This window comes from Talpa occidentalis, unplaced genomic scaffold (genome assembly GCF_014898055.3).
Source record: "Talpa occidentalis isolate TD23 unplaced genomic scaffold, MPIMG_talOcc4v2.1 talOcc4.15, whole genome shotgun sequence".
Lineage (NCBI taxonomy): Eukaryota > Metazoa > Chordata > Mammalia > Eulipotyphla > Talpidae > Talpa > Talpa occidentalis.
In genome coordinates this window covers 38486763-38509173 of record NW_023601543.1, presented here as the reverse complement: position 1 = coordinate 38509173, position 22411 = coordinate 38486763, and the positions used below count along the sequence as shown (strand labels likewise).

Genomic DNA, 22411 nt, shown 5'->3' with positions numbered 1-22411 from the left:
AAATTAGAGGAAGCTTAGTAGTAAGTATGATTTCCAATTATGATTTTCCATCACTTAGTGTTAGAAAATATTTATGGATGTTATTAGTAGTGAAAGAAACATTGTAAAATTTGTGGGCTGAGGGCCTCCCTGGTGGCACAGGCGGTTGAGCGCAGCGCTGTGAAACTGTCCATAGCCTCTGCAGTGCTGGTTCGATCCCCGCCAGCCATGGAGATACCCACATGGCCAGCAGACCTCTCCTGCCTCACCCGCTGCTCCCCTCAGCAGTGTATTTCAGTCAATCTGCCTGTTCTGTTCCCCACTCTGTCTCTGGTGAATCCTCTCACCCTCCTGCACATCTGGCCAGTACCCCAGTTCTTGTATAAATAAACAAATCTTTGAAAAAAAAAATGTGAGCTAATTATTTGTCAACCTGATATTAACTTTCCTTATTTTTTTCAGAAGAGGTGCCTGTACAAATCCCAATGATGAAATCACCTTTGGACAAGATCCAGCTGACTCCCGGGCAGGCATTGCCTCCTGGCTTCCCAGGACCATTCATTTTTGCTGATAGTCTGTCCTCTGTGGAGACACTGTTGACCAACATTCAGGTCAACAATATTTCTATAAACAAAATAAATGTAATACAAGACATTAGCACCTACATAAATTATTTCATATTTGAAAAATTAAAACAGGTAAGATGAACTGCATGTCATTTGCTGTACTTTCATAGGGTCTACTGAAGGTGGCTTTGGATAATGCTCGCATCCAAGAAAAACAGATTCAACAAGAAAAAAAGGAACTGCGAATGGAGCTCTATAGAGAAAGAGAAATCAGAGAAAATCTTGAAAGACAGCTTGCTGTTGAGCTGCAGAGCAGAAGTAAGTTTAACAATTGCAATTACTGAGTAATAATGTGTTAAGGATATTTTTCAACAGTAATAGAAATATTCTCAGGGATAGCTTAGAACTTCTGAAAACAAATGACAAGCTAAGAATCAAATACCCATAGGGTAGAGAGATTATGCTGTTTTTCTTTGCAATAAAAAATAATGAATTAGATCTGAACTTAAGGTCGGTTGCAAATTTGGAAAGATGAATATTCTTAGTTCTCTCTGAATTTATAATATAGATAATAATAATAAAAAAAAACTCCTGTGTGAAATGCTTGCTCTTTGTCAAAAGCAGTGCTAGATTCCAGGGTTATAAAATAAATAATACTCATTCCATGACTTCAAGATAGTTACATTTTAGCAGACTAGCACAACCACTTAATTTCAACTTAAAGTGGCATATTATGTCTGGTTATATAAAAAAGGACTAGGTAGTTCAGCTTGGTGGAGGGATGGATGGTTGAACAAGGCTCCTTTATTCTGACATCTGAACCTGGGTTTTGTTAAGAATGTACATAATTGGACATTCTAGACAGAGGTATCAGTGATCATAGGCATGGAAGCAAGAAGCATGTATAAAGACAACTTTATACAGTTTGTTTTTTCTATGGCTTTGAATTTTGTGAAGTGAATGGTGGAAGATGACACAGAAAGATAAAAAAAACTAAATTATGAAGAGCACTTTTAACCATGTAAATATTAGCTTGGACTTTGCCTTGCAGGCTATAGGAAGTATTTTTTAAAAAAGCAGGTGGATTATCTGATCTGGTCTGATTGCAATCAAGACTACTCAGGTGTTGGGAATCAACCAGAGGGGGATTAGAGTAAGACTAGAAATAAGTATGCAAAAGGATATTTTACATCAGGCAGTGCTGATGAGGACTAAATTACAGTAGCATAAGGGACCAGGAAAAAGACTAATTATAATAAAGTAAAAATCATAATCAAGGGCCTCCCCGGTGGCGCAGCGGTTGAGCGCTGGGTTGCGAAGCTGCCCGCGGCCTCTGCGGCGCCGGTTTGATCCCCGGCTGCTCCCCGGCCACCTGAGGAGGGTCCCACATGGCGCGCAGACCTCTCCTGCCGCCCGCTGCTCCCCTCAGCAGTGTGCTTCGGTCTTTCTGCCTGCTCTGCTCCCCGCTCTGGCTCTGGTGAATTCTCTCACCCTCCCGCGCTTCTGACTGTACCCAGTGCATGTATAAACAAAACAAACAAACAAACAAATAAATAAATAAATAAACATGCCTCTATTAAAAAAAAAAAAATCATAATCAACAGGCAGCTATAAACCAGACACACACTACAGGATGGGGGAGAAGGGAGTAGGATCAAAACAAGGTGGGAATTGTATGGGGACTATAACCAAGATGAAAATGCATACATTGTGTAAAAATGAAAAATGATGTAAAAATATATAAAATAAAAGTTAAAAAAAAAGAATAAAGAGATAAGGGAGATAGTGAAGAAATATTGTCACAAATTGAATTAACACTCCAACATAGGTCAACATTTATTATCTCCAAATATGAACAATGGGACTAGTTCATATCAAAACCAAAAAACATTGCCCTAGTCAATAGTTTTCACCTCTTCCTTACATTTACCATAAAATACTAGCATAGCAAAGTGACTTGTTAATTTCAGTTATTTCCCTTTTCTGCTTATACTTCTATTGAAATATCACAAAGAAAATATTAATAAAAGAGTTAAAGGGTAAGGAGGGGAAAGAATGGTAGAGAAATTCCATACCTGGATAATGCCTTCCAGAACAAAAATGACACTAGTTGAGTGAAATTCATGAACTTTATTTTATACAAAAGTAGCATCTTATCTTTTATAATCTGTGTCAAGAAACTGAATACTCACTGTATATTTTCCTTAAGGCCTAAGAATCCTTAGTCCAGTCCAAATGGAAAGTAAGTCACTACATTTAAAAAGAATTAAGCCTCATCTTCTTATCTTGCCAAAGTCATTAAAAACTACTAAGTAAAGGCTAAATTGTCATTTAAAGTTCTGAGAAATTGTATATTTCTGGTATTGGGTACATAAAATAAATGATTTCTAACAGTCATAAAAACACATTCATTTGTAGGGAATTTTCTTGTACCAAAGAGTTAAATAATCATATATTAAATGTAATAACATTCTGAAAATTGGCTTATGCAAACCTACTACATGTAGTAAAGTCAGCTTCTAATTTTTCAGAATCTATTCACACTGATATTTGTTTACTAACTTCTCATAGAATCTTTAGATCTATCTTTATAATTACTATTATACATATCTTGTATAGATATAATATTGAATATTGAACCTATTATCAAATTTAATTTGAAATATGTGTTTTTAATACATCTATTATTTATTTGGGTATAATACTAATAATACCATTACTACTATTAGTACATTACTACAGCCATTGTTACTTTTGCTATAGCTCTACTACTATCAGTACTACTACCACTAGCTAATGTTTACTAATGCTTACCAACTCTCTACTATGTGTTAAACACTAATTTTAACATTTTTGCATCTAATGAATAACATTATTATGGGAAAATATTATCCTCATTAATTTAGAGAAGCTACCTACATCATCCCTATGAATGTCAGTCAGTATTCTCATCTATTACAAAAAAAAAATAGTGAAGTGGATGATCACTTAAATTCCTTTCTAGTTTTCTAAATATCTCATCTCCAATATAAGCAATTTAATGCAACAAAGGGTAAGTTCTTTATTGAAAGTCATATGAATAAAAAGAAAGTGAGAAAAATTATATTCTGGCTAAAAAGTAACATCTCTAAGAAATAGTAAAAATAGTATCTCTATATACACATATACACAAAGACCATAGATAAAACTGTATGTATATAGTTTTCATATGTGGCGGTAATTGTCTGAGTATCTTTTTCCAAATTAAAAAAGCATTATTTCACATTCAAAGTAAATATTACCATATTGTTTCTAGCCAGAATGTGTTACTGAATTAAAGATACATAAACATAAACAGTAATATTCTTTGAAAATCAAACAATTAAAACCATAAAATGATAGAACTGTGAGAGAGCTTGGAGGTCACCTGTCTTGGTCCTTAATCAACAATATAATCCCCAGGCTTTGTAACAATTGCTTATGTGATCATTCACTCACAGACTATGAAAACAAATAGCAGTGTAAACTTGGATAAATTTCTTGACTTTTCAAAGACTCAGTTTCCTTATCTATAAAATGAAGATATAGTATTTTCCTTGCTGAGTTGTTATAAATCTTAAATGAAACATAGTCCCAGAAACATGCTCAGTACAGAGTAGATTCTAAATAAATGATAGCTACTATTTATTTACATGATTTGAATGTAATAATCTATGATATTGCTTAAAATATAAAATCATAAATTTCAACATATAGAACATGTTCATATAGAATCAGCATATAGAATGTTTTTGAACCAATAATTTTACTGGAAACAAAATTTTATCTTAATGACATCAAATTTGTTTGAATGAATCTAGATTTCTGGTTTAAATAATTTGTTAAACACTATTTCTATGATCATAATTAAATGTAACTAATAACTAAAATGGTTTTGTGTTCAACCATATATAATATCTTTCCTCAAAAATGACAGAGCCATACATTCTTGGTGTCAGTGTTTTTCTTTCAAGATTTCCATTTTGTTATTACCTTAGGCCTCTGAATGTGTCTCAAGTGAACATAAATTTAGTTTAGTAACTGACTTTCAAGTTGCTGGGGTTCATTTATATAAAAAGACATTGAACTGTGAGATAGAGTTGTATATAAAATTACCATCATATTCATTTCAAAGTATTTTATTTATGAATTTGTTTAACATTTTAAAACTGTCACATAATTTATAGTTTTGCTTAATGTTCATTGGATGTTTTCTATTGCAAACCTGATTTTGGAAGAATGTGACATTCAGTCTGCTTAGAACCTTGCTATGAGCCAATATGTTGCTGGAATATGGTAATTCTATTTGAGAAATTATCAGATTATAAAGTGTCAGAGTTTAGAAGCAATCATGCATTAGGGCAGTTAAAGTTTCTAGTTTTTTGTTTAGCTCTTCATTACCTTTTCTGTTTACAAAATAAATAATACTGTTGTGTGTTTTACAAATTGCTTAATATAATCATTGCTGAAAGCTATTCATACACATGTATTGGCTATATAGATGACTATATCAATCTATCTATATCATCTATATAAGGAGAAAGACTGATGATAATATATGTATATTTAAAAAGATATTTACTCTTATAGCTGATAGCATATGAAAGAAATAAACACTAGGTGCTTTAAGCTTTTAAGAATACGCAGCGTTTTGCAACCCAGTAGATATTTTCTGATATTTTGTTTTTTTTTTAAATATGAATGGCGTTAAACTGATGAATAATAGAATATATTAAGAGATTGATAATTTGATGGTATCATTAAATGCAAATAGTTAAGCAAAGTAGAAAATAATTCTGTACTCCACTACATACAAATGCTTGTATATTATAAAACAGACACACCTAGTGGCACAGCAGTTGAGCGCTGGGCTGCAAAGCTGCCCGCAGCCTCTGCAGCCTCTGCAGCCTCTGCAGCCTCTGCAGCCTCTGCAGCCTCTGCAGCCTCTGCAGCCTCTGCAGCCTCTGCAGCCTCTGCAGCCTCTGCAGTGCAGGTTGGAAACCCGGCCGCAGGGGAGGGTCCCACATGGCGCGCAGACCTCTCCTGCCGGGCCCGCTGATCCCCTCCCTCAGCAGTGTATTTCGTCATTCTGCCTGTTCTCTACCCCACTCTGGCTCTGGTGAATTCTCTCACTCTCCCGCACTTCTGACTGTACCCAGTGCTTGTATAAATAAAAAAAATAAATAAAAAAACCTTTAATATTAAAAAAAAGAACAGACACACTGAAAGGTGAAAGATAAAAAAATGTCCATTTGTATGATTGAATACTCTTTGGTTTAGTCTAGTGAGAAATGGAACTAAAAGAAGCTAATCACATGTCTGCTGATACATGTATATTACTCTGTATCTATGTCTGTGTTTTATAATCCATCAAAACTGGCAACTGCATTTCATTGACCAAGCTTTTGCAAACTATTTACTTTTTTCACATTTTAGCTACCATGCAAAAACGCCTGAAGAAAGAGAAAAAAGCCAAGAGAAAACTGCAGGAAGCCTTGGAATTTGAATCAAAGCGCCGGGAGCAGGTTGAGCAAGCACTTAAGCAAGCCACTACTGGTGATAGTGGCCTGAGGATGTTGAAAGGTAATGATTGATTTGGACTTTCACACACAAAGTACATAAAGCAAAACAATTTCAAACAGAAAAATAGAAGAGTTGAAGGAAGAAAGAAGGAGGGAAGGAAGCGGTAGGATTTGTCCAGGTATAATTTAGTTCATAAAATTTGTCAGAATAATCCCTATTGAAGGAGATTAAAATTGCCTAGGAATGAAAGGGAAATCCTGCTGACTTTTACAGTAGAAGTAGTAATACTGATAACCTCCCTGCACCTGAAATGTGTTTTAGGTACATTTATGTGAAAACATGTTGGTGTTTGGTGTACTCAATTATAATGAGGTGTAAGTTGCTGGATCCTTTAATATAGATTGCATCAGAATTGAAGGCTAGGGAACACCTGGTTGTGAAAGAATTTTCTAGGTAAATCCTTGGGGATCCTTGGGAAGAGGTACTTTTGTCATGAAATCTCTCCACTTCCAGTATTTTCTTAATCCATTTTTAATTATGAAACCCCACAACACTGTTTCACATTATAGAATATTCAACTTTTTCTTTCATAGTACATTGAAAGCACATAGATTTAGCTGTTATCTGTATATAGCCAGGATGAAGCTAAATATTTTATACACGTGTACACATACCCCATGCATGCATATGACACAACATTAACTAAAAGGAGGCTGTTTCAATACCCCTATAGGAAGAATGAATAAAGAATTTTGTACAGATTTTCCCAGTTTTCTCTTGGCTTTTTTCTCCTTCTTCAGGTGTTTTTGTATGGTAGCTAAAATGTGAAAAAAGTAAATAATTTGCAAACATTCAGTTCTCTTTTTACAGTGACTGTATTGGATCACTGTGACCACAATCAATAGAAATACAGTGCTAGATTATTAACTCATGACTACCATGTCTCATTGAAACACAGACGACAGTGGGTAAGAAACAGCACACAGAGATCTCATAGAATGGGGCAATGTAGACAGTGAGAGCCATCAGCCATGATTATCTTAAAAATAACATTTCTGACCAGAAAGAGGACAAATGTTCTTAATACTCTTATTATTTGAGGCTCTGAACTTGTAACTCTCAGAAAATTTGATGTTTTTCACATATTTGAAATCCAGCCATAAGTGAGCTCCCCTGTAGCTCCAGTGTTCTGTAATATAAAGGAAAAGATGCTGTTTATACAGCATGATGGGTGCCTTGTTTTCATTTCATTTCCTTACATTAATTTGAGTGATACACTGGCATCTGTTATCACATTACCCAAGGGTGTCCTAGAAAATGTGTGTAAACAAAAATTCCCATAGTAAGCTGTGCTTCATGTAGATGAATAGCTTTTAGATAATCACATTTCATATTTAAAATTGAAAATGCAAACCCAACACTTGTTTCTTTTACTCAAGTTTTTCAAACCAATTGATGTATTCTCTTGTCCTTAGATCCATGCCACAAGCTATAACCTGCTTTTTAGTGTTTAATCTCATCTATCAAATCTTAGAAACAGAAAATATTCCATAAGTGGGATACTTCCATTTATGCTGTTGTCTCTGTGTCTTCCTTTTTTTTTTTGTAGTAATATAAATTCATTAGTTAATAGTTTGGGGTAGTATAAATCCATATATTTAAAATGTTGATTATATAAATTTATATATGTCAACATAATGAATTCATATATGGCATTTTTAGAATTATAGCTCATATTTAATATAAATTCACACATCTAATATTTTTGCTAATATAACAGAACATAATAATAATCTATAAGCTAATATGCCACTAAAACTGTAAACAATAAGAACCTGGTTTTTTTTAATAAATTTTATTTTTATATTCCCCATACAATTGCAACCTCCTTATTTTGACCCCAATCCCTCCCCTCCCCACCCCCTACCCCCCATACAGTGTCTCTGGTTCATAGTTTTTTGTTGATTTTGATTTTCACTTTCAATAAGAACCTGTTTCTCACTGGCAGGAAGCACTGGGGAAATTATTTAACCACATTGCAATTTTATCTTTATTTATTTTTTAAATCAATTAATTACTTATATATATTTTATATCATTGTTCATTTTTGTACAATGAATTTAATTTTTTAAATGAAATACCATGTATCTGTATTTTTCTTATTCCACAGTCAAAGCATGTTACTTGATAGTCTTGAAGATTTTTATGGACAGATTATATCTCTGAGATTTATCTCTGAAGAATTAAATGAAGATGCATTTACCGTATACCTAGAAATATATTGTAGAATTCAACTACAGTTTATAATTCTCCCTCCTACCATTAAAAACAAATACACACACACAAAAAAAACAAACAAAACAGAAAACACCACCAAGGGCTTGTGTTATCTATAGGACTAAAGTAATTGGTTTAGGAGTTGTTCTTTGAAATGAAATAAAGAAAACGAGAATTGTAACTTAATCTTGAATGCCACTTCTTTTAGATTCCAGAATTGCAGATAATGAAATAGAAAACAATGGGACTCCTCATGATAGTACTGCTATGCAAGGTACAGTAAATAGCATGATTCTCTTTATAACTTCTTAATATGTGAGCATGAGTCTCTCTACAACTACTTAATACATGACACCAGGTGGGGTGGGGATGCTCTTCCTATGTTGATAGTCTTCACATAAGTAAAATAAATGTTTCAGTCTGCTTAATTTATGACAGAATGAAATCTGCAGTTTTTTTGAGCTTGTACTACTAATTGTACATATATAATATGAGCAAATTTCTTATATGTTTAGCTAAGGAAGCTTTTATACATTAGGAGGCATTTCTAAAAAAATACATAAATAGAATATAATTTACCATTGAGAAGTGTACAGATGTATATTTTTAAAATCTCACCACTTTACTGTTTTTAAAAGTCACAAGTACAATAATTGTAATTTACCAATATTTTAAGTGTTCTAAACAACATTTTTCATCAAACATATATATATATATCCATGCCACTTTTAGCTAACTTTAGAAACTGCCTAGATATGGAAATGAGTACAACTTGTAATTCACGATTTGCAAGATTCCCATGAATGCTCAAATACTTTGAATTTTAAAAGTAGTTTAACAATATTTAATAGGGCCTCCCTGGTGGTGCAAAGTGTTAAGCACCGCACCATGAAGCAATCTGCAGCCTCTGCAGCACGAGTTCAATCCCCGGAAGGCCAGGGAGCTACCCACATGGTGTAGCAGACCTCTCCCATCTCTCCCGCTGCTCCCCTCAGCAGTGTATTTCAGTCAGTCTACCTGTTCTGTTTCCCACTCTTTCTCTGGTGAATCCTCTCACCACCCTGCATCTCTGGCCTGTAACCCAGCTCTTGTATGCATAAATAAATAAATAAATATTTTAAAAAACAATATTTAAAAAAAAAAACAATATTTAATAGTAAAAAGTAGTTGAAACAAATCAACATAGTTTCACTAGAGTGCAAAAGCACCTGAAAGTAAAAGTTGTATTTGACCTCTGGAGTTTTTCCAGGGTGATTCTGGTACAGTTTTCTAACACTTTATATGTTGACTAAATTTATTTTCACACTTATTATGAGAAAATCAGTCTCATTCTAATAAGACAATACATCTCCATAAGAAAATTATCTCCTAAGTATCACAAAGGAAGACAACCATGGATATGTTACTCGCTGGAGGTTAAAGTAATCAGTACCTTTCCACTGGATCTACATGAAAGCAACAGAACCAGATTTATACATTTAAAAGATCCATTTGGGTTCAACGTAGGGTAATCATTTTCTGTGGCAGCTTCAGGAAATATAGAAGCATGACAACACTTGAACTGTCCTAAAGTTACTTAATTTTCGTGTAACAAATAACAGTAACCTTATTCATGGGAGGTCAATTAGGTACATTCATTCTGCAATTGGTTCAATTTTTTTTATTTTATTGAAATCTATCAGCAATGGTTCTTGCATATTAACTTGACCTTAAGACATACTTAATATTTGTTTTCACTGAGCATAGTTTTAATAAGTTCTCCCAGTTTTTGCTGTTTCAACATGGGAGAATTAGATATACCTTTAAAAGGACTGAAATGGGGCTTATTTTAAAGCAAGTGAATGAACTATTTTTTTAATCACACATCAAATTGCTTAGTATGTGTGCTTAATATTAATATATGGTAAAGTAAGATGGGTTATAATTCCTTATCAAATATCTTCCTTTTATACTATGTTAAATAATATTTGAAATGTGATAAAAATGGAAAAAATATACATTCTTCTCTTTCTCAGCAGAACATTTAAAACACTGTAAGTGATAAAGTTCCCATCCAAATTTATACAAACTAGGGTGAAAACCTTATATTAATATGTCAGTAACATCACTATTTAACATATAAAATAAATTATTTTCAAACAAAATATTTTGTTCTATTATTCGGGGAATAGGTACCAAAAAATATTATCAAAACTAATCAATCTTAAATATAGCTCACCAATCAATCAATTCAAATAATTATCTGAAATCCCAATAAAATTGCTTTTCATTTAAGATACTCAGAATTGAAAGATTACTTTTATGTGTACCTCTGAACTTCAGAAAATGTGTAATGCTTGGAAAACATAAAATGCCAGCTTAACCACCATTTTTCTGTTCTTTTTAATTATTTTGGTCTTTTATGTTAAATAATTCTTTTCTCTTATGACTTATTTTGATACTGATTTTATCTTTTCCAGTTCCCTCATTTCCTCACTTAAATTGGAAGATTATTTTTTAGTTTTGCTTATAAGGGTCGATTTCACACATGCCAAAAAAAAAAAAAATGCCATTTCCAAAACTCATCTCTATCACAGCAAAAAATTCCAGCATTAGTGAAGTTCTTTCTTTTGCTATTGTAAGCAGCTCTGCTGGATAGAACCCAGTTGTCTCCCTTTGAATTTCAATTAGTTCTACTTTGGCTTCTCCTTCAGAGAATTTCAAGAAAACTTAGAAGAATGTTTCTTGAACACCATTAGAACTAATAAAGTCATATACCATTTTATGATAGTTTCCACATGAAGTTTAGTAAGACAAACTACCCAATGTACTAGAATCCTTACATGTATTCTAAATCTATTTAGCTTATTTATTTCATGTCTTTGTGTGTTGAATGTTGTCTGACAAATAAGACATCAAATATAGACCACCTTCTGATAATTTCTGTATCTCTTATATTTTATCAGTGTATGATAACAAATACTAAATATTTTAAGGTGATCAAAAAACAAATATACACTCACTCTCATGATTGCTCACAACTGCTAAAGGATTCAGTGGAGCATATATATTTCATACCCTCCCACCCAGATTCCCATAACTCATTCGGGGACTTGTAAGACAGAACATCAACTATCTTATCAACTAATCTCCTTTTAACATAAAATAAATATACAGGGTGTCATTAAGTGCACCTTCACATCAATGATTTTTGGAAATGACATTCAAGTACCATTTGTGTATACATTTTTGCTGATAAAAGCAAATTAAATTAGCACAACTACAAGTGCACTGATAAAAACTAAAACCGAATAGCAGTACCATTAGCTAACAAAGTAATATTTTCTCTTTACTGTGTTCTGCCATTTAGTTATTATCCTATTGGAAATCTAATTATAATCCTTTTACTCCCTAGTCAAACTTCACAGTTTTTGCAAGCTTAGCACTGACAAGTGATTTCATTACATTTGATTGCCTGCACCCAGATTGACTTAACTTCACTCGGAGACCTAAAAGCCCTCTCAATTTCTCAGATTCCCTGTTTGTACATTATAACAACAGCTCCTTTAATTAATTAGCATGAACAGCAGTAACATGAACTGCTGAATAGAAAATAACATCTTTTTATGTTCGCAGGGAGACTTCCCCTTTGCATGTTTATACCTCAGTTAACTTTGTATGCCTATATTTCATTTTTAGGGCCTATTGGTACAGTTGAGAGTGCATGTTTCCTAAATTTTGGAAAATTGACATCATCTTCTTAATAATAATAGAAAAATAAACCCAGAATATGGATCTCCTTCATTTTAGAAAACAAACAATAGACAACAACTGACTTTCAGGTAATAAAATAAAATTAAAAGGTTCAGGGGAGATACAACATACAGTACAAGTAAACAGTGATACATTGCTCTCGTTTCTGCCACTGCATTTGTTTTGAGGAAAATTAAACAAAACTAGGGAATGCTTTTACAGGAGGAGTGCCAATCTCTGTAAAAAAAAAAAAAAAAAAAGATTTGCTTTTTTTGCCTACATGTTTGATAATGATGCAAAAAATTTAATACTGGAATATATTTTTCCTATGATATTTTTCTACAGATATGGTGGACTATTAAATAATTTTCCCTTTTCGCTACAAACATTCCAAAGTAGATATCAAGTGCAACATACATGTCAACAGTAAGCCAAAATTTGATGTAAAACATAAGCCAACTGGATCTGTTTTTTCCTTGTGAACAATTTTTATTAAACAAAAATGTGTGGGACTTTATTCAGAGAGCATAAGACTGACAACTCTAAAGTATAAAAAAAGCATGACCTCATCTATGCAGCACTTGTTGAAGTTGCCACTGAGGAATTAAAAGTAATCAGATTGGTGTCACTTGATTCTTAAAATAGCACACACAGGGCCTCCCCAGTGGTGCAGCGGGTTGAGAGCAGCACTGTGAAGCTGTCCTCAGCCTCTGAAGCATGGGTTCGATCCCCCGGCAGGCCAGGGGGACCCTTGCCGGTGGCTGGGGATTGAACCGGCACTGCAGAGGCTGCAGGGAGCTTCACAGCCCAGCGCTCAACCGCTGCGCCACCAGGGGAGGCCCAATAAATAAATCTTTATAAAATAATAAAAGTTTTTTAAAAAAAGACCAGGAAAAAGACTAATTAATACAAAGTAAAAATCAAAATCAACAAGCAACTATAAACCAAAGACACACTACGGGGGGAGGGGCGGGGAGAGGAAGGGTTAGGGTCAAAATAAGGGGGGGTGCAATTGTCTGGGGAATATAACCAAAATGAAAATGCATACATTGTGCAAAAATGAAAAATGATGTAAGAATTATATAAAATAAAATATTAAAAATAAAAAAGCACACACAATTGTAACATCTTTATGTTATATGTCATATTTTATAAATATTTAATATGCATATACTTATAATGCAGAACTTATAACATATATACTATGGATTATATATGAATTTGTATATTGTTATCCATTCTTTCAAAATCAATTTGAAACAGTTTCTAGCCATCCTTGACTCTCAGACCTCCTTCTCAACTTCTCTGCTGCAAACTTGGTAACCTAGAATCGCACTCCTCCAAAGAGCTTACGATATGTCAATACTTATTGAAAACGATTACCGGTGAGTTGAGATTGTCCTTATAGAATTTAGTAGAATAGCAATGAAAGTGATGGTAGGTGCAAGTAAGGAACAGGAAAGATCAATCACATGAGATTTCTTGCCATGTTTGTGACATGACAAGACAAACTAAAAAGAGAGCAGATAGAATGTCCCTATAAATTTTTCTACTAACTCCCACCGCAATGTACTGTACATATGTCTGTAGGTTTTCACAAACTACTTACTGTCCTAACTTTATCAATCATGAATGCCCCTCCCTTTTGATATCTTCCACTACACAGGAAGATATATATGCACTTTATGTTCCCACTGTACAATAGAAAAGTTCCATTGTAAAGTGGAAATACATCGCACATTAGAGATTAGAGAAATTGTGGAAAGTAGAACCTCTTTCTTCTTCAATGTTTCTTTTGAGAGTGGGAGCATCTTACTACCCAGAGAAACTCTGTACTTGCCATCATGAAATTGTGCAAACCTGGGAAAATATCAGATGGGTCCTAACCCTTATGCTAACAATTGCAAGATAAAACTCAGACTCAGAGTACAACGGTGTTTATTTACAAGGGAGAATTTGGAAGAGATAAGGAAAAAGGAAAGTTTCTAAGGCCACAAATGGCCATCCTTCCTACCCCAGATAGTGTCCACAGTACCCAGTATAAACCAAAAGCTGCTCGTGCGAGATGGCATTGCCGATTTGATGAGACCTGGGAGCTGGTGACTCACCGATAAGTGGTGGACCAGAACCCAACTCTCAGTGGCAGCTGGAGGTAGTCACAGGTGGCATTGCTCAGATGGCACCACAGCAGCCATCAACACCTATCTTGAGCCTGGGTGAGAAGCAGCAGAGGCAACAATGATAAGAAGTGGTGCCAGTCTTGCTGGAGGTAGGAGTGATGGTGGTGCCAGAGGAGTAGAAGCAGCAGACAGCGCTTAGAGATGGCTGGACAGCTTTTTGAGGTGGCTGCCCCTCGAAAAGCATGCAGTGACAGTCAGCAGGTGGCAATATGGAGAATTAAGCAGCATTGGATATCTCTTTGAGGTGGTGCAGAGGATAGTGTGCCAGTGTACAGCTTTGAGAGGCCAGTGGTACCTCTCAGCAGGTGATGTGGAAGCAGAGCTGGAGGCAAGAGCAACAATCAGGTAGTCAGGCTGTCAGACGTGGTGCTGGAAGTCAGGTAGCAGCTATCGACAATTCAAAGCAACGAGTCAGAGAAGATCTGAAGTGAAGGGCTTCTGAAGTGAGTGTCTTGACAAGTCTCAGAGGTCTAGGTCTAAGTGTCCCAAACCATGGGCTGCCCTTGCTTATATCCCTCTCAGGGTGCCGAGGTTTCAAAATTGATTAGCCTGTTTTCAAAACTATGCAAGTTTTAAAATGTGCTCCTCACTGGCACATCAAAACCTGCCCTACAACAGGGTCATTGGACATGCCCCATTGCACCACAGATAAAGGAGCCAGGGCCTCCTGTTACAATCATAGAGTGAGAAAATGCTCTAGCACACCGAGCTGATCCTAGCAGCTTTGTCTAAAGATACAGCATTATTTTTTTAAAGATTCATTTATTTATGCATACAAGAACTGGGGTACAGGACAGAGGTGCAGAGGGGGAGAGGATTCGCCAGAGACAAAGTGGGGAACAGGACAGGCAGACTGACTGAAATACACTGCTGAGGGGAGCAGCGGGTGAGACAGGAGAGGTCTACCATGCCATGTGGATAGATCCCTGGTGCTGCAGAGGCTGTGGATAGCTTCACAGTGCTGTGCTTAACCTCTTGTGCCACCAGGGAGGCCCTACAGCATTATTATTTTTAAATTGTTTCATTAGATGAACTCCATCTTTTGACTTTCTTATGTTATGCACACTCCAGAGGATTTGTATGGATCAATGGTGCTTCCCAGACCACATCATATCTCTTTGCTTTGAAATAAATACCTGTTAGACTATATCACACATTATCCTTTCAGTTCTTGCTTATGAAGATGTGAAGAGTAGATGATACTTGATAATTTAGGGCCTGACTATCACGAGGTAGCTTGCACCACTTAACACTGCATTAACAGAATATTTGCAATGACTTAAAGACTGTTACACTAGTTATCATGACCACATAAAATCTTATCTACAGATCTAACTTTTACAATTCCAGTTACATCTCACTCATATAATAGGTGAAACTGTAGTTGTAATGATAGTAAGATAGTGAGACTTGCAAGCCAAAATTAGTTGTTTCATTACTTAACATCTTCAAGTGTGTAGAACTAATTCATTCACAGGTCTTTCTGGCTATAATCCAGGAAAAAATATTTAAGTTCACTCAGATGACTGCTTAACCAGTTACTTTATATTCCACCCTCTTTACATACGCAATATATTTTTTAGGCTTAGGATTTATTCTACCTCACCCCAAAACCAGATATACCTGAGGAACATGCAAAAGGAAAAGTCTTTCTCTGATTCAAAGATTAATTTTTAGTTTTCACTCTCGTATTTGTATTTTAAAAAAGAAAGAATACATGTTTGTAGAAGGCAATAATTCTGTCGTTGTTATGCAACTTAAAAAAAAAAACCTTTAGAATTATTAAACTTCTGCCTCATATATGTGTGGAAGTTCTATGCCAAGGTGATTATTCTTGGAATGAGGAATTACTAACCTAAAGTTTAAATCATGAAAAAAATAAAATCAATACCTAGTATTGGTAGTCTGGTGAACATTACACTATTTCTTTTCCTTTCATGAAGAGGGTGTTTAATTTTAAAAGGTAGCTTATTGGGTGACTGAAACTTCCATTTATATGTTCAGAGCTTGAATCCAGGAACTCAAATAATAAATAAATTCAAGTGTCTTTGCTCTAATTTTCCTCCAGTCTCGTTTCCACTTGAGGATTTTGATTTTTTAATGTTTTTAGAATTTGACTGCTTTCTTGTCCACTGCACAAATTATTGTTGAAGCAGGTTGAAGATTGTTAGTTCTCTGGCTAACAATTCCATTAGAAAGAGAATCGTGTCTATGTGTCATTCTTAAACATAGGATTATCCTTGTGCGACAGTGAAAGTATGATTAACACCCCCTTCCCCCATGTTGTAAGTAAGGAAATAATTCAAGAGAAGGTAATTGTCTTGCCAATCTTAACTGCCTCTCCCATTGTTCCCACTGTCAATTGATACCTATAAAAATCTGACAGTTAATTAGCTAGCTAGCCTATTTAACTAGTCTATATTATTATCCCATGAAAAACAATGCAACAGAAACTGGGTGGGGAAAAAACTCTCCAGTTTTTTCTCTGCATTTTCTCTCAATGCAGCCTAAAACCAGCTATATATTTTTTTAAATAAACCATCTATAATTAAACAATCACTTTGCCCTTAAAATATTACAGAGATTGGAGTAATACTTATAAAACTTACAAAAATAAGTTTTAAATTTTCTATTTAAAACTTCTATTTAGAACTGTGGATAATCTGGAATAGTAATAGACTAAAACTTCTATTTGTCCTAATCTCACATAACTCTATCAGAACTAGACTTTAACATATCCTCAGTAATCTAATTTTCGTCCAGGATTCCTTAATATGGGATATTAGCTTAAAGTTTGATTTGTTTGCACTACAGAATTTCTTTCTCATTTATGATAGCCCTCTGTCATTCAATTTTGGAAATTAAAGTGAATTTAAAGAACATTTTTTTTAGAATTTTTTACAGACTTCCCTGAAGTCCCCCAATCTGTTGACTACATCCCAAAGTTTATGATTTATTTGTTTAATGTTTGAAAATTAAGATTGGTGGTAATTCACATGCTTAAGATGAAATCTGTTTTACTTCAATGGTGCAAAGGGTTGATCGCACATCTTCACCACTTACTCTATTAATTTTGAAGAAAGCATCATTTTTATATTTATACTTTATTTTCTTATTCTTCCATACAAGCTTAAATTTCATATTTCCTGTAAAATAATACTAATGAATGCCCTGTTAATTTGAACAACTACTCAAAATGAATAAGGAAAAACGTGCAACTCAAAATTTACAAACACCTGCGTAACTGACTTCAGCCTTCTATGGAAAATAATAGATGTTATCATTCTTAACATTTAATCTTTTTCCATTACTTCCATGTTCACTTTCCACCATATTTTGATTTCATATTGTTATTAATTTGAAATGAAGAATTACTGTGTTTTCTATTAATTTAGCATACAAAAGTAGTTAAAGTCATTATCAAGAGTAACTTAATTGTGCTTTTACTTATCACATTAAATGGTTTCCAACATGCATCCTATACAAACCTCAAATAAATTTGATCTTTATGACACATTTTGGATAATGCAACCTAAGATTTCTTAGAGAAATGGCAGCTACTGCCTTTCACCATGGCATTATTTACATTAAGAAGTAGTGAAAGGGGGGATTGGGGTCAGAATGGGGCATGTGCAGTTGTATGGGGGAATATAAAAATAAAATTTATTATTTAATAAAAAAAATAAATAAATAAAAATAAATAAATAAAAATTAAAAAAAAAAAGAAGTAGTGAAAGGGGCCTCCCCTGTGGCGCAGCAGTTGAGCGCTGGGTTGCGAAGCTGCCCGCAGCCTCTGCTGCACTGGTTCGATCCCCGGCTGCTCCCCGGCCACCAGAGGAGGGTCCCACATGGCGTGCAGACCTCTCCTGCCCCCCGCTGCTCCCCTCAGCAGTGTACTTCGGTCCTTCTGCCTGCTCTGCTCCCCGCTCTGGCTCTGGTGAATTCTCTCACCCTCTGCGCCTCTGATTGTACCCAGTGCATGTATAAACAAACAAACAAACAAACAAATAAATAAAAATACATGTTTCTTTAAAAAAAAAAGAAGTAGTGAAAGGATGTGGCATTCTACTTGTGACAGAAGTGTTTAGATGGTTTAATATGACTCACCATAGTGTTTAATAAAACTAATTTGTACTTATCTTCCTTTCCCTTTCCTTGTCTTCCATGTTGAAAAATAGAATTTAAGTACATTTAGAACTCCTAATGTGGCTCAAAATTTGCAGGTTTGTGTACTGGACACATGTACTTTTATTGTCATTTTATAACTCTCATCTTGGGAGGCACAATGAACTATGATGAGCACTGGCCTAGTAGTCGTGGTCTCAGTAGTTAAATCACTAACTCAGTTACTAACCTTGAGAAGTCATTCAACCTCTATTGTCTTAATTTTACTTACAATACTGCACACTAATTTTCCTCATGTAAAAGTTAGATACATACACTCTGACAAGTGTGATAAGTACAATATATCATGACTGTGATCTATGAAATACATATGAAGTTAGTATTTGCATTGCATATGTACATGTTTGTAAGGGTGAAATATTTGATACATAATTAGTGTCCAAAACTTTCCTTAAAATATATGCTTTTCAGTATATAGTTATAATAAATATATTTTTATATTTTATCCCTAAGTGAAATTAGAAGGGTATCCATGTTCCATTTTTAGGGTGACTCGTAGAAGTAAATAGTAAATAAAGGCAAAATGGGGAAATTAAAGGATTAATTAATAAAACAGTTAATTAAAAGTAATCAAATGAAGTTGATATTCCATTATAATATCATTTGCAAAAGAATGATGTCCTATACTGGTGTTAATTTTAATTAAAGTATAAATTAGACAGTTTTTTTTTGGAGAATAAGGCTAAGTACTTTTATTTTCAAGAAATCTCTACTCAAAAAAAGTGCCACAATGAGGAGGGAAGAGTACAAGGACCTATGCTGATGGTTCACAGGTGCTATGGTGCTGGACAACTACAGGGATTACACCTGAGGGGAGGAACCAATTACTGTACAAAAATGAACAATGAAGTAATAAAATAAGTAAATAAATTTAGAGGAAAAAAATGAAAGTGCCGCATTATAAAAATTATCACCAGGGCCTCCCTGTTGGCTCAGGTGGTTGAGCGCCGCACTGTGAGGCTCTCCACAGCCTCTGCAGCGCGGGTTTGATCCCAGCCAGCCAGCGAGGGTCCCACATGGCGCAGCAGACCTCTCCTGTCTCGCCCGCTGCGCCCCTCAGTGGTGTATTTCATCAGTCTGCCTGTTCTGTTCGCTGTTCTGTCTCTGGTGAATCTTCTCACCCTCCCCCGCATCTGGCCTGTACTCAGGTTCTTGTATAAATACAGGTTAGGAAAGTATCACTTATTAAGCAACTTAGAGAAAACAGGAAATTTAACACTTAGATTGAGAAAGCATCTATAAAATATTACCATCAGTTCAAATAAATTACCTACCTCCAAAATGATTGACAGCAAAAAGAATGCCTACAACGAAAACTATTAGTTCTTAAGGAAATACCATTGTTCATCTAAGTGAATAAGTGGTGAGGAGATAGAAGGAAACATGAGCCCTGGTTGGGAAAAAATTATTATTTTTAACACAAATTTAAAACATCAAAAATATTATAGTATTTTTCTTGGTAATTTTGTATTTTATTTTATTTTTAATTGAGGTAACATTAATTTACAACACTGCATATGACTTGTAGATATAAGTACATAAAAAGTGAAAAGTTATTTTTAAGTAACCATACTATCAGGGGAAGAAATCCCATCCTGATGGAAAACCGCAATCAGTAACAAAGATTTTGACTCACAGAAAATTGTGTGAATATTTACTCATATTTTAAACTGTGAAGGGACAAAAAATCCTATCTAAATGCCTTGCTTGTTAAGCTAGTCATGTGTCTCACTACAGGTTATAAAACATTAAAACATGCACAAGGGGCTCATAAGCAGATCTTAGAGTTAAGGAATATCATTTACACCATCCTTATAGTGACAGTATTATCCCCAGAGAATAAGATTAAGCTTTAAACTACTGTAAATGCTTGCTTGCCATTGCATAATTTCATTTTTAATAGAATGAAAGTCACATCAATGAATATGATTGAAAGATAAATCTAATACATGCATTTATTGCACACAGATTTATTCAAATGTTGAGCATAACAGCAAAATACTACAATGCCATTTGTGGTTTTCGGTGAAGTTCATTGAGAGGGTTTTGGATTTTCTTTGTTGGAATGAAATTGTGACCAGGTCTTATTGTTTTTTCTGTACAGCCTGAACACTGATGCCGGAACTCCAACTGATCATAGGCACGAATAGGGTGCTGTAGCAGTTACCTGCTTATCTAGTGTTGTAATTATTTAGAATTCATACTCCAATTCTTAAAATATGAAACCTTTGATTACTATTTGTTCATTACTAATAAATAGAAACTTGCACGTACAGGAAAAAGTGTGCTAGAGAATGGGCTTCACATGTTTTTAGGGGATAATCTTGATGATTGAATATGATACTTTATTCTTCTATAGCCCCTTTCTTCCATGAAGTTCATAGTACTTCATAAACATTTTCACTTTAATCCACACAGCATCGTAGTGGGTAAGTAAGTGGAAGAGTTTTTAAGACAGAAAAAAAGCTTTTTTTGTGTGATAAAATTTAAAATACAGACACACCCACTTTAAGCTGTGATTACTATGAAATAGATTTATATTTGACTGACAAGAAAAATAGGAATTATGTCGGGAGGTAATTAATTTATGTAAATGATCAATATTTGTTTTCACTGCTGTGGAGATCATCTTTCTAAAATGAATACATTGCCTCTAGTGTTCTCTAAGGGAATTGAAAGTGGTAGTTTGTGGACTTCACTACACCTAGTTCTTTGCTCTGTCAATGGTGCAACAAGTTATTTAATTTCTTTCTATCTGCTAGCAATTCCCTTATCTGTAAAGAAGGCAATAATAAAAACACACAGCCAAGCTACTGAAAATACCCCTCTTAATTCTTATCCACTCTCCTCCCATCCTTAATCCTGCTTCCTCTTTAGCAATTTAGCTACCAGCAAATAGACTAAAATATATAGAGACACAAGACAGGAGAAAGGCAGATAGGATGGGTCAGTTACATCATGGATATTTGCCACTGCTCACTCTCTGTTCTAGACATGACCATTTGCCTAAGATGTTCCAATGATTAGAACAAAATGGGTGATTTGGCTGGAATTGTCCAGGAAATGGCCTCAAATATTTTAATGATTTATGTAATGAAGCTTATACCTCCTAAGAATCTAATAGAGCAATATCACAATGTGCTAAGTGGGATTCTAGTGATCAAAAAAAAAAAAAAGATTTAATGCCTCTCCTTAAGTGACATACTTATACAAAGTGAAATCTAATTTATTATATTTCTACATCTGTCCTAGAATTAAGTTCTGAAATAGCAAAAGCTCCACTCATAATATACAAAAGGCCAACTGAGTTTTTATTCATCCTCTAATAATCACTTCCCTGCGACAATCATACAATTTCTTCTGGAAAGGACACCTACCATACACATTTTTAAATATTAAATTAGCTCATGTGACATTCCAATCATTCTAGCTCTTAAAGCAATTTCTTCTAAAGCACAGACATCTGGTTTCTGGTGCTCTCTCAAGACTATATGTCTACTTGTATAGAGTTGGTGTGCTGATTTAACCCAAATTGTGAAATAATTCCAATCAGAAATAGGCCATTGAGAAGGACTAAGGTAAATAAAGTTAAAAAAAATTAATATCAAATCTCTGAATTGATTACAAAGTGGTGACTAAAAATACAACGTCTAGAAATGCTCATCATTTGATAGTTAAACATCATATTAAAGGAGAAATTAAACAACATTATACATTAAATCACTTAAAAAAAACTATTGCTTTTTACAAATATGCTTGATTAATTTTGGTTGAACTATAAGGAATCCTCTTGTGTTTTCCCTAGTCTTTTCTCACATGTCTGCCTTTATGACATCTGATTTTAACTTTTTCCATTTAATAAGTCTCAAATACATGCCACAGTAGGCAGGTTTCATGCTAACTTGAATTTGGATAGCCAGATCTGGCCCTTTAAAGATAACTCAACTGATC

At 34.4% G+C, this 22411-nt stretch overlaps 1 protein-coding gene across 1 annotated transcript in view; it reads left to right on the top strand.

Moving 5' to 3' along the window:
• The window catches only part of DACH2 (dachshund family transcription factor 2), a 128110-nt gene extending 107444 nt beyond the window's left edge, over positions 1-20666 (top strand). The window contains exons 6-10 of the mRNA XM_054695656.1: positions 442-590; positions 716-863; positions 6000-6146; positions 8572-8637; positions 20565-20666. Of these exons, the coding sequence (XP_054551631.1) occupies positions 442-590; positions 716-863; positions 6000-6146; positions 8572-8637; positions 20565-20569 (515 nt within the window). The 3' untranslated portion in view covers positions 20570-20666. The remainder of the gene's footprint in view (positions 1-441; positions 591-715; positions 864-5999; positions 6147-8571; positions 8638-20564) is intronic.
• Positions 20667-22411: the final 1745 nt, after the last annotated feature.